Consider the following 12294-nt stretch of genomic DNA (forward strand, 5'->3'; position numbering starts at 1 on the left):
TGGGGAGAGGAGGAGAAAGGAGTGTCTTTAAGGGGAAAAGCCAGAGGTGGAAAGAGGGAGGAGCGACTGCCTGTAGGGACCTTTGAAGTGCCAGATAACAGAAGGACTCATAGCGGCCCATTTTAATGGCCTGCAGCTTTGTTCAGTGTAAGGGATCGGATCGTGCATTCTGCCTCCACTGGTTTTGTAGGAAAGCAGCTGCTGGGATTAGAGATGCTAGGTGCTGTACAAACACGCAAGGAGGGACCACCCTGTTCCACAGAGCATAGCAGCCTGTTTGGAATCTAGACCTCGAAAGTATATGCAGCCACAGGAGAAGAATGGCCTAGTTCCTTCTTTTAACCCATCATTTCTCTTACAGACAGTGCCCCATCCTCTACACCCGCCATAACTCCATGGCTCTAGAGATGCTCTGCGCAGGCTGGGCATGACATCCCTCTCACACAGAGCTGTAACTCTGCTTTGCAGACATACCTACCAACAAAAGTTGCTGTGTCTGCCATTGACAGCCTTGCCACGTGCTGGGACACTTGACCTGAGAGCGGTTCCTTCCCCTACTTTCAGTTCAGTCCATTCTTAGTTTCAATGCACAAGTATCGAAGAATGTGCCCATGCAAACCACCTGCTGCTGCCTTAGCTGCTGGGCAGAGGAGCACAGAGCCCAGGGATGCTGGTGGCATAGGCAAACACGAATCATCCGAAGGCCAGGAGGAGCAGAAGGAGGTGGCGGGGACAAACGCCTCACCGCTGGCCCAAAACACCCGGCCGACCTCGCTGCGTTTGCCCCACAGCGGTGGCGAGGAGGGCAGAGGCCAGCACAGGCGGGTCGCTGCAGCTCCCCGCTCTTGCCGCCGGCTGCCCCGCGGGGGGCCGGGGCCATGCGGCGGGGGGGGCCGAGCGCCCTGCCCGGCGGCCGCGCCGGGGCGGCCGGACCCTCCCTGTGCAGGCAGGGCCCGTGTCAACGCCCCGGCGCCCCGGCAGCGGGGCCGGATCGGACAGCGGGCTTTAATCCGGTTAGGGGGGATTAGCGTGGCGGTTTAAAGGCCGGAGCGGCGCGGGGAAGGGGTGCCAGGCGCGCCGGAGAGGAAGCGGCCGCGGCCGCCGCCGAGCAGCGGGGCAGCCCGGACGGCACCGTGTGAGTGAGCCCGGGGGCGGGCCGGGGGCGGCCGTCCCACCGCCCCGCCGCCCCGCGCCCGCCCGGGGGCTCCGGCCCCGGCGCCTTCGCTGCCCAGAGGTAACCTTTTGTCCTCCCTCCCTCCCTCCCTCCGCGCTTTGGCAGTGTAGACGATGCCAGCCATCAACATCGAGGACCTGAGCGAGAAGGACAAACTGAAAATGGAAGTGGAGCAGCTCCGGAAAGAAGTGAAGCTGGAGAGGCAGCCGGTGAGTGGCCGCGGAGATGGGGCCCCAGGCTGCCCGGCCGCCGGGGCGGACGGCGGGGCCGGGGTCGGAGCGGGGAGAAGCCCGTTACTCCCCGGGCGGGGGTGCGGGGGCTCATGCGGCGGCCGGGAGCACGTCGGGCGGGCGGCGGGGCCGGGCGCGGCAGCCCAGCGCGGAGCGGGAGCGCCCCGTCCCGCCGCGGCGGGCCCGGCGAAGGTGCGGGCGGCGGGGCTTCGGGAGCCGCTCTCCGGGAGAGCCCCGGCTGTTTTGGGACGACCGCAGCTTGCACCGACGGGTCCAGCCACCCCCTTTAGGGCAGAGACCGGTGACGGCGCTGGCGACATGTCACCGCTAGCACCGCGTCGGAGCGCCGGTCCTTCACGGGGGTGGCTGTGGAGCGAGGGGGGAAGGGGCGCACCGCCCCCGGGATAAGGCGCCCGAGGGGCCGGCGCGGGCCCGCCGGCTGCGGCCGTTCCCGCTGCATTTGGCAGCCCTTGGCTTCCCCTCGCTGGCGGGTCCCTGGAGCCCAGCACAAGGCAGCCTTGCCTGGCGAGGGACGAGCGCTTCGAGGTCAGTTCCCCTCCTCTGTAAAACGCCTAGGGATCTGCCGGTGCCAGGTGAGGGGGTGGTGTGCCGGCGGGAAGCCTTGCTGCGGCACCGCTCCCTGTCCCGTCCCGTCCGGGACCGCACCGCACCCGCCGGGCTGCGGGAGGAGCTGCGCGGCCGCGGCCGCCCTCTGCCCCCGGCACCGCTCCCCCGCTTCGCTTGCCGTGCAGTGCCCGGGCGGAGGGCAGGAGCCAACGGTTCAGAGCCATGATCCATCCAGAGCTGGTGCAGAGCCATGATCCATCCAGAGCTGGTGCAGAGCCATGATCCATCCAGCCTTGTCCGGTAGAAACATTGTACTTTTAGTCGTTTACACTGATTGTTCCTTTCTTTCCACAGGTGAGGTAGTTTCCAGTGAAATGTTTGTATTTTTGCACATTTTCTATAGATGAAAGACATGCTGAACTGATCTTGCTCCATGATAAAACTAATATTCTTTTTCTTTTCTCTTTTGTTCTGCATGCCAGCAGAAGCAAACTACATATAAATAAACGCTTCTAGTTAGGACTAAAAATACATTATACGTGGGAATCAGTGGCATTAGTCACGTTAATTACATTGCAGGTCTAGGTGTTTAGCCCAGAAAATGAGAAAGCCACAGTGATTGTAGATGTCATGGTATAGTCTGAAGCTCCAGCAGCATCGAGGGCTCCGCATCCAAGTACAATAGATATCTATATCATCCCTCAGAGAGTTCCCAAGCAACTGAAATGTACTCTGTAGGATGTAGAGATTTTGATTTTCATAATAATAATAATAATTTAAAATTATTGCCTAAATTTTCGGAATAAACCAAAACCCTGATCACTTTAGGGAAATGGGTATTTTCAAATCACCTGTAGTAAAGCACAGACAACATCCTCAATTTTACCAGTGCGTTATAACAAAAGTTTCACTGTGAGAATGAAATCTGTGTTGTAGTTGTCGCAGTCCCCTGGTACCTGTATGGTACAGGGACACAGGGACAGGGACAGGGAAATGCAGGAGCCACACTTCTGTTGTCACCAAAAGTAAAAATGTATAGCCAAAGTTTTCTTGGCCCCTTCCTATACCTTTACAGCACAAAGAGAAAATATCCTTTTGAATAATTTTGAAATGAATAAAAATGTCTGAATGTTTATTTAAGCAGGCACTTTTTTCTTATATGTGAAAAAGATCCTGATGGTGCTGACTGAAGTAAAAGAAACCCTGGTCCTGCACATATACTTCGGAGCACAACTTTACTATGGCATAAGGTGCCCCAATTTGAATGACCAGGCTTTGCGAGGCACAGAAGAGCATGGCACATGTAATGGGATTTGTAGGTCCAAATTCTTCTTTGCTGTAAGGCAGCTAGAGGTAGTTAGACCTTATTTTATGCACTGTTTAATTGGGAATTAACTCTTTCTTTCTGGCGGCTTAAAGCTTAATTTTGCACAGGCCATGCTCTGTTGGTCTGTGATACAGCACGTAAATTCATTGGTTCTCTTGTCATAATTTTACCTGTGGAGTAAAATATAATTAACAAAGAAGGCAAGGGGCCTTAAATTAGAAATACTAGTCATCTAGTGGCCTGGCCAACAGCTGGTTCCTGCTGCTGACTCTGCACTGCTGTGCCTCCGCAGGGATTGCGGGTGGGAAGGGAGGAGGTGGAGACAGAGCCTGGAGATTGTCCTCAGGCATGTCAGGTATTCGAGCACCTAAGGACAGTTTCTGCTGACATAGGGAAGGGAAACAAGAGATGTGTGTGGACGAGGATCCTCTGGAGCTGGTGGGATTTGCTTGTGCACCCTCAGGCTCCACAGACACTCTTACTACATGTGCTGCATGTGCTCCTGTCTCAGTGAACACCAACTAAACCCAGTTCTTCATGTGCGGGTTCTGTGCAGGCTTACCTACATCAGTGCTAGTTTGCTAGGAATGTCATGCAAAGTGCCATGCATTTATGTTCTCTCATAACGCAACAGGCTGTTTTATTAACCGTTGTTCGCAATAACCTCAGGTAACCTGTAAGTAAATTCTTTCCTAGTCAGGTCTTTACTCCCATTCAAGGCGCATGGTTGCTATTATAGAACTGCAAGGTGAGAATTTGTATTACCACTTAAAAATAATTACTGCATGTTTTGTTTGGGAAAAACAGGTAAAGTCATAAATACTTTGAAATTGAATTGAAAGTTACTGATCCTGAACCCATTGACCATAAGTCATGCTGATGCCGAGGGAGAGTGTGATCCGCAGCTTAATAAAACTATATTGGCTAACTTAAAAAAATGCAAGTTTAACTATGCAGCAACTGCTGTTCCGAGTGGCAGATACGTTCCCAGTGATACTCACATGTTCTGTGACTACTGGGCTGTGAAAAGTGGAAGGGAGCACATGCTTAGTGCTGGCTCTGTGGTCATATCTTTTGTATTTGATGGGAAGGTAAATAAGAGAAAGAAGGGTGTGAATTCACTGGGTGGCTGTTCTGGTGTGCACAGTGAGCTCCGGCCGTAACGCAGCCACTTCTCTGTTCTTTCACTCGAGGTGTCCAAGTGCTCCGAAGAGATCAAGAACTACATCGAGGAGCGGTCGGGCGAGGACCCGCTGGTGAAGGGGGTTCCCGAGGACAAGAACCCCTTCAAGGAGAAGGGAGGCTGTGTCATCGCTTAGGAAAACGAACCCAGCGCCTGCCACCGGAGCAGACGCTCTTGTTGTACCTGTAGGGAGTCACTAGCGTGTCCCCACCGCCGCCGGTCCTTGTTGAACGAGCACAGGAGCGGATTTCTTTTTCTTCTTTTTTTTTTTCTTACAAAAATAAAGAAACCAACCGGAAAGCAGCCGAGACCCGCGTCGGTCGCTCGGCAGGGACGGCTGTCCCCCGCTCCCCGGCGTGGCCGCCCCTCCTCCCGCGGCTGGGACGGCTCCTTTCGCTTCGCGGCGCCCGCTTTCGCCACCCGTTTATCGGTCGCTTCATGGCTGTTCGTTGGCATTAAAGAAAACCTGCCTGTAACCCGAGAGCCTGCCGTGGCTTGCTGCGCGGGAGAGGAGCTGGCGGAGGGACGGGGCGGTGCAGGGGCCGCCGCGGCGACCCTGACCAGCCGTTAAAGCTCGCCGGGCCAGGCCGCGGCCCTCGCCCTTGTCCTCGCCGGGGCGGGGCGGAGCGGGGCAGGCGGCGGCCATGGCCATGGTGCTGGGCGGCAGCAGGCGCTGGGCGCGCTTGGCCTCGGCGCTGCGCGGCGGCGCGGCCCCGGGGCGCGGCGGCAGCTCGGGGCAGCGGGACGGAGGCGGCGTCGGTGACACGCCGCAGCACCGCGACTTGCGGGCGGCCCTCAGGAAGGTACCGGCGGCGCTTCCCCGCGGCGGGCGGGCCCGGCAGCGCGGCGGGACATCCGGCCGCGCCGCCCCGTGCGGGGAGAGCAACCGGGGCAAGGCCACCCAGCCGCCCGGAACGGCTCGGGGTGCGTTTAAATAAGGAAACTTCCCCCTGCCGGTGTCGGAAACGAAGCCGTGTGTCCCCTGCATGCAACACGTGGAACGGCAGAACGCTCCCTGCCGTGTGCTGCCGGGGGCTGAGCGGGTGGGTTTAGCCCTGCGGGGTGGCCGGTGGCGGGCGGCTCCGTGTGCCCCTACCGCACCCGCGCTGCTGCCGCCCCGGGCGCACGCAGGAGGCCGGAGCTCCCTCCCAGCGGCTGCCGAATGCAAGGTTAAGGTCTGTTCGTGGACGCAGAGCACAAGAACAGGCAGACCAGAGCCTGTTTGTCATTGCGCTATTTCTAGAAGGGGAGTGACAGGAGGTTCCTGTAAAACTGAATCATAAATCAAGAGGAAAGGAGGCACTTCTGGTCAGGTAACACGTGAAGTGAATGCCGAATGGCAAGTAATGGTGGTGAACTCTGTATATTCCCAACAGTGAGGTCAGTGACACCTGTAGAAGGCTGTGGTGTAATCAAGCACACCTGTCAAAGGTATAGAATTAGGTGGTTCGGAGGTAGAAAGCCCTGGTGTGGGGCACGCAGGGGCCAGGGCTGGGGTCAGCACCAGCTGTGTGTGAGAGAAGTCCACCTTTAAACTATGGCCTGATGAGAAAAGTGCTGAAGTTTGGTACCTGCTACAAGGAGTAAACCGCATTATCGTGGCAGCCCCATATGAACAAGCAGGATGTATATTCAGAGGTAGGCATTATGAAGTGTAAGGACTTGTCCCTCACTTACCTATAGATAAGTTTACAAATCCTAGCTGGTGCTGCAGTGCTTTGCTGTAGCTTTTTAAAAGCAGTATGCACTGGATTGCCAAACATTAACTCATTTCCGTGACTTTGCAGCTGTGCTGCCATCTCTCTTATAGATGCTTTTTAAAATGACTCAAGGAATCTTTTATTTTCATGGATAAACTTAAGCTTTTCCAAATTTCACCGCTTTCCGAGTTCACTGTAGGCAAAAGATAGTTGAGCTACTTTTGATTCATGTGACTTTTACTTTCCTTCAGGTTTTTTTTTAGGAATTAAATTTCATACTTCCAATATTAAAACAACATATCCCAAAGGCCATTTAATTAATCAAGTTTGATATCACTAAGATAAGGCCTGTTATCATTGAGCTTTAGCAATTGTGGGTTCATCTTCCGTGTTATACAAAAGAAACCTGAGCAGTAAAAGAGATGCACGACCAGTCTGTTTCCTAAGAAATTAGTTTCATTAGTCTAAACTCCTGGACTTTCTGCAAAGCAGAAATAAGCTGCCAGGGAAAGAATCAGTAGAAGTTGGAAATGAATCCTCTTCTCTCGGCTGGATTAATAGTGCAGTGGTTTGTAGCTAATACGATAGTGTCAAATTTGTGCTGATCCCATCTGGAGCGAGCCTTCGCTCTGTGTATCTGCAGAGTCATCTGCCCGATGAACTTGTTCCCTGGCACGCTGCTCCCCATTACCTGCCCGGGCACTACAACTGCATTAGTGAAAAATCAATGTCCTTCTGAAAATACAGAGGACAAGGCCAGACCTTGTGAAGGCAATAATCTGGAAGATTTTAGAAGTCCTGCTTTGTCAGGGATAGGTTAAGACACACATTGTTTTGTATCTCAGATGTTTGCAGCTGTGTATTTACTGAGGGATCAGATGAAAAGGAGGGGGGGAAGTGGCTGTATTAGTGTCTGCTGGTGCAGCGTTTGCTGCTCTGCTGTGTGACAGAATGAATTTTTTTACAAATACTTCCCTCCCCGCCCTCTTTGTTTTTATTCTCCCCGTGCCTGTTGAAGTGCAGCTAACAGTATGCCCTACCTTGCTGGGCTTAGTGCAGATAATTGCATCACGGGCTAAGAGGGAATGTGATGCTGCATTTATCACATAAATCCCTGTGATGAATATATTGTAGAAGAAATTACAGTAAGCAACATAAACCCAATTTTATCATTGTCCTGTATTTTATGAAATGCTTGTATAGAATTTATTTTAGATTTTATCTGATTGTATAGAAAAAAACCCACACCAATTTATGTCAAATCCAGTCTGATGTTGTTTACCCCAAAGCTTCTGGCAATCGATGTTTATTTTGGCTTAAGTTAAACCTGTCCTCAGTGACTTCAGGATAAACTGAAAAGTAAAGTCTTTGGGAGAGAATGACCACTCAGGATCTGTAACGCATTTTAAGTGTAACTGTTACGTAATTTGAGGCACTCTCTCCTCTAGCTAAATCCAGATACAGCTACCAGAGAAATCGCAGAAATGAGCAGTGCAATTCCATGAGTGAGAACTATTATTTTTTTGTCTCCATTAATTTTATTTTTTAATCTGTTAAATTAACGTATTTTAAACAGTCTGTAATTTTCCAATTGTTCTGAGCAGGATGAGGAAGAGACTCTTCTATTCCAGCAGGCTGTTTTTAGCAAGGGTATTGAAATAAGCTTGTGAGTGGTTTCCTTTACAATTTTATAGGTTACCACCCTTCCTCTTGGAAATCAAAACCGTAACTTTTCCTTAACTTGTTGAACAATACTTGCAGTGCAGTGGTATCCTACAGCTTGCTGCAGTAATTAAATTATAGTATAACTGGCTTGAAGGAAAAAGATCTCTGTGTGTGTATGCGTACCAGTATGCATATACATATAGGATATATACAGGCTGCCCATTTTTCTTTTCCTGTGGCATTAGTAGTAAGAAGCTTTGGGAAATAGGTTTGAAAAGGATTGGCATATATTTTGCTGGAGTTGCATGTAATATAAATGAGATTTCATTTTATATCCAGTGGTGACTTGGTCTAGTTACGCTGTGTTACTTCTCTGTAGGATAAGGGGGACTTCCCCTGCGACAGTGGGACTCCACCAAGGGACACTGCTACCTTATTTGCCACTCTTGGCTTGTAAGTCATGAGTTTCTGTCTATTAATATATGTATTTTTACAAGAATTAAAGCCCCTTCATATTAGAGCATGCAGGATCTGAATTAAATATTGACATTCACTTTAACTTCCAATAAAATTACTGTAAATACTCTGTAAGAAGAATATGGCTCTCTTTCACCTTCTGCAAAATACTGAAGGGTGACCACCATTGCCACTGGAGCACCTTGGATGAGGTTGGTTTATTTATCTTTGTAGCAAATCATAAAAACCAATAACAGAACAGCAAAGTAGTAGGTTGCTGGTATTACAAATAAATCACTTAAAAGTTAGTTTCTCACTAAATTGTGAGGGAGAAAAGACACAGCTGAATCTGCAAAATACATGACTTGCATCTGTAATTTTAAAATCTTATTTGTCATGCATCTGAGGTAAAAGTTTCAGGAAGGAGACAGTTAAAAAATGTGATATTAGTAAGGCTCATAGATTTTGCACTGAGTGCCCTTCTGTAGGTATTCCCAGGTTCTGCGGTATTTGCAATAGCCTTTGTCATCTTGTGTCTGACAGAAATATTATATAAACATTTAGGGGCTAGTTCTCTTGCTAGTATAGATAAATGCACCAATATCCTTTACTACTGCCAAGAATTTTCGGTGGTAATTTAAAAGAGAGGAAGTTTTCATAACTGATTTTTGTTCTTATTGGAAGGGGCAGCTGGGATCTACCACTGTAATAAGAGGACCATCCAATACATTCACTAGTGCCCTACCAAGAGTTGCTTTTAAATCAGTTTAGGAGAGTAGGCGAGGAAAAAAAAATGAGCTTCAGCACAGTCAAGCAAGCTCTGTAAAAAGCTTTTTCTGATAATCAGAAAAATGTCACTTAATGTACAAATGCTTCATTGTGTAGCAAAAATGTAGTAAAGGCAATTTTATGAGCAATGCTCTTACTTGTTATTCAGCGTCAGAGTTGTGCATACATCTGAGATTGCAGTTACTGTGTCCAAACATTGGATTTTTTTCCTACCCCATATTCATGTTAGAACAAATTGCCACTGCATCTAGTTAGACTTCTCAATGAGCATCTTCTAGTAGGAGAACTGGGCCCAAGGGATATTTTTGTGGTTCAGGTCTAGCTATTATATTGCTTTATCATTGTCACACCTGATTGGGTTAGGCAATACAGTTATGCGCTTCTGACAACTAAAATTGTGTCTTAATAAGCACTTTATGACTGAGCAAATGTCTGGGGTTTATATAGGTTTTGCCATGACTGTTCAGAAAATGTAACTTTGCTTAAATCTTTTTAGGTCGCATTTGCTTGGAAATGTGCAATTAAATCTCTCCCCCTGCCCTTGTACCCGTACTAATGAATGCCATCTCTCCCAGCTGGGCATCAGCGTGCTCTGAAAGCTGGTCTGTGCTTCAGCTCACTTTGCTCTGGACTTTGACTTTCTGGGAGTTTTTTTTCCCTGTTTGGACTCGGAGGGAGCGTGAAAGCCTACATCCAGCTCCAGTCCTTGAAGATGAAATTTGATAGATGAACGCTGATAGATTACATGAGGAGACCTCCAGGATACTTGGTGTGCTTCTTAAATTTATTTTCTGTCATCCAGCCAGGCTTGTGTATCTAGACAGCAATTGTAATTTCAACGTGCTTTAAGAGCCAAAGATCCTTGGTCACTAGCCCTGGTAGTACCACCTGAGCTGTATGTTCCCTCAGATAGATTTCAATGACTAGTTTTTAACTTCTCACCAAAAAACCTAGTACATTAGTTTCTCTGTAGGAATAAGTCAGAGCAAACTTAATAATTTTAAGTATTTCCAGAAATGCCATTATATCTGCAATCTGCCATTTTATATACAGCAGCCTTCAAAATATGCCATGTAAACTTGAGGTTGGGCAAACTGGTATGGGTGGCATGCTGCATTCCTGAAAGTGCCAGAAGTGTCTGAGACAGTGAGGTGCAGAGGCCCTAAGGAGAAGGGAGTAGTGGGGTAGCCATATCGTCACATCTGAAGGCGCTCTTTGGTGGTGGATGTTCTGCTCCCTGCCCGTGCTGGGGCACCTCAGGATTATGTGCTCTGTGAAAGCTAAAGAACTGAAAGGCTGGAGTACGGAGTATGCTCTGATGTGCTCTTGACCATGCCTGCTGGTGTCTGGTCTTCAGTACCGCTGCAGAACCAGCAGGATTTTGTCTGTCGTCGGGAGCCCTCTTTCTCCTTTGTCGGCATCCCCCAAACCTGCTGTGGATGGCAGGCTCGGGTTGGAGAAGCACTGCAGTGTTTGAGAGTGGAGCTGCTCTTCAGGCAGGTTTGGGAGGGTTTCTTGGGAGTGGGTCTTCTAGGATGCATTGTCACAAGTATTGCTGTTAAAAGTGTGCAGTGGGATAAGCACAATAGTGTATGTCGTGATTGCATTTTCAAAGGCAGAAAAGGAAATCAGAAATTCCTCTCTTCTTCTTGAGAAGAAACCAACCTTTCCCAGGGGAAACTGATAAAATCCTGGAGGAAAATCACCTTGTTTGGAGAGAAATGTGGAACATTTTATTTCAGCTTAGGTTTCTCCCAGCCACACGCACACACAAAAAGATAAAAGGAAAATAGAAGGAACTAACTAGAGCATGCTGAATAAAAATGTTTTGCATGATGCTGGAGCAATACAGTAAGTAGATCCTGTGTAAGCTTCTTGTGGTTCAGATGACAGTCCAAATCTTTAGCTGATGATTCAGTATTATGAACTAGCAGACCTTCAATGAGGTCAGTTTTAATCCATGAGGATGCCCCAAACTTATTACATAGTTGGCTGATAGGTGATGAGCATAGTTTAAGTGCCAGCACATATATAAAATGGCATAAGCTGTGGGGCTGTGGTGGGTCTCCGTCTACAGTTTGGCATGTGCAGAGCCATTCTTTGAATAGCTCCAGAGGATATTTTTCTTCTTTCAGTGGCACAAGACAAAGAAAAGGTGAGGGCAACAACAGAGTTAGGATCAGTTCATAGGACTATTTTGTTTTATCTAAAGAATGCAGTCACTGTGGAGTCCTCTTGGATGCAGTCAATAAACCATGTTTTATGTCCAGGACTACTGCTCTGGGTACAGGTGTGATAGCACCTGTCTGAACATGGCCCACTGGTGCACTGGGAAGTCCTAGAAGTATGGCAGGAGGCACTGGTTGCCACTTTTGGTTCTGGTTGGTGAGAAAGCATCATGAACATTTGGAAGCTCTGCTAATGGAGATCTCTTGGTGAAGGAAATCCATCAGTCCAGGCGAATGGCGTAGCCCAGCCAGCACGGGATGCAACATTGCTTAACACAAGCAGTCTCTCCAACTGTTACTCAATTTTCAGTTTGCACTTCTGCCTGGTTAAGTCCTGAGCCCTTTGATGGGGAGCAGCGTGTGGCTGGCAAAGATGGATAAACTCCAGAGGCACATGCCTTTGAGGTTGGATCCCATTATATCATTCCACGATGTCCTAGGACCTTGCAGCAGAGAGGTGGCCTGGGATGGTGTGGGCCACAGTGAGATAACTTGTTTTGTTCCTGCAAGGACGTAACACAGAGTCAAAAGCAAGATCCAAACCCCATCCCAGCCTCTGGTGAGCATTATAGTATACCTCAGCTCAGCATCTCTGTGTCGGAAAGTATGAGTTGCAGCGGCAAAAAAAAAATGCTTCACTTGATCAGTTCTGCGTCACTTTCACAACTGGATACAAGTAGCCAGAGTTCCCAGTCTTCCTAAAGGCTTGTCTGAGATCAGCACCTGGATTGACATGGCACACATTTTTCCTCTTGCAGGACTTCCCTGGTGTGAAGCATCTGCCCTGAGATCCTAGGAATAGCCATGCCCTTGGCACTCAACTTGTTCTCACAAATTTTGGGTTCCCTGTATGCCAGGCCAGAAAAAAAAATGTCTTTGCCTATTATGTTGTGCAAGTGTGTGGTTTGTGCTCATTCTGGTTAGTTCTGGGATGAGCCCTCCAGTTGAAGGTCAAGTTGATTGTGACAGTCCCAC

At 49.1% G+C, this 12294-nt stretch overlaps 2 protein-coding genes across 3 annotated transcripts in view; both read left to right on the top strand.

Moving 5' to 3' along the window:
* The first annotated feature begins 1084 nt into the window (after positions 1-1084).
* On the top strand, positions 1085-4965 carry LOC142405428 (guanine nucleotide-binding protein G(I)/G(S)/G(O) subunit gamma-11). The gene is made up of 2 exons (XM_075492834.1): positions 1085-1383; positions 4492-4965. Exons 1-2 carry the CDS (start codon positions 1288-1290, stop codon positions 4615-4617), a joined length of 222 nt encoding a protein of 73 aa, XP_075348949.1. The 5' UTR covers positions 1085-1287; the 3' UTR covers positions 4618-4965.
* Positions 4966-5070: 105 nt separating this feature from the next.
* LOC142405425 (putative acyl-CoA dehydrogenase 6) overlaps positions 5071-12294 on the top strand; it is a 94658-nt gene continuing 87434 nt past the window's right edge. The window contains exon 1 of one of the 2 annotated variants that reach the window (XR_012774175.1): positions 5071-5284. Coding sequence is in view for 1 of the 2 variants with exons in the window: in XM_075492831.1 (XP_075348946.1) it covers positions 5126-5284 (159 nt within the window). In the remaining variant the exon portion in view is untranslated. The remainder of the gene's footprint in view (positions 5285-12294) is intronic. The other variant, XM_075492831.1, reaches the window with a different exon arrangement.

The sequence above is a fragment of the Mycteria americana genome, chromosome 2 (genome assembly GCF_035582795.1).
Source record: "Mycteria americana isolate JAX WOST 10 ecotype Jacksonville Zoo and Gardens chromosome 2, USCA_MyAme_1.0, whole genome shotgun sequence".
Classification (NCBI taxonomy): domain Eukaryota; kingdom Metazoa; phylum Chordata; class Aves; order Ciconiiformes; family Ciconiidae; genus Mycteria; species Mycteria americana.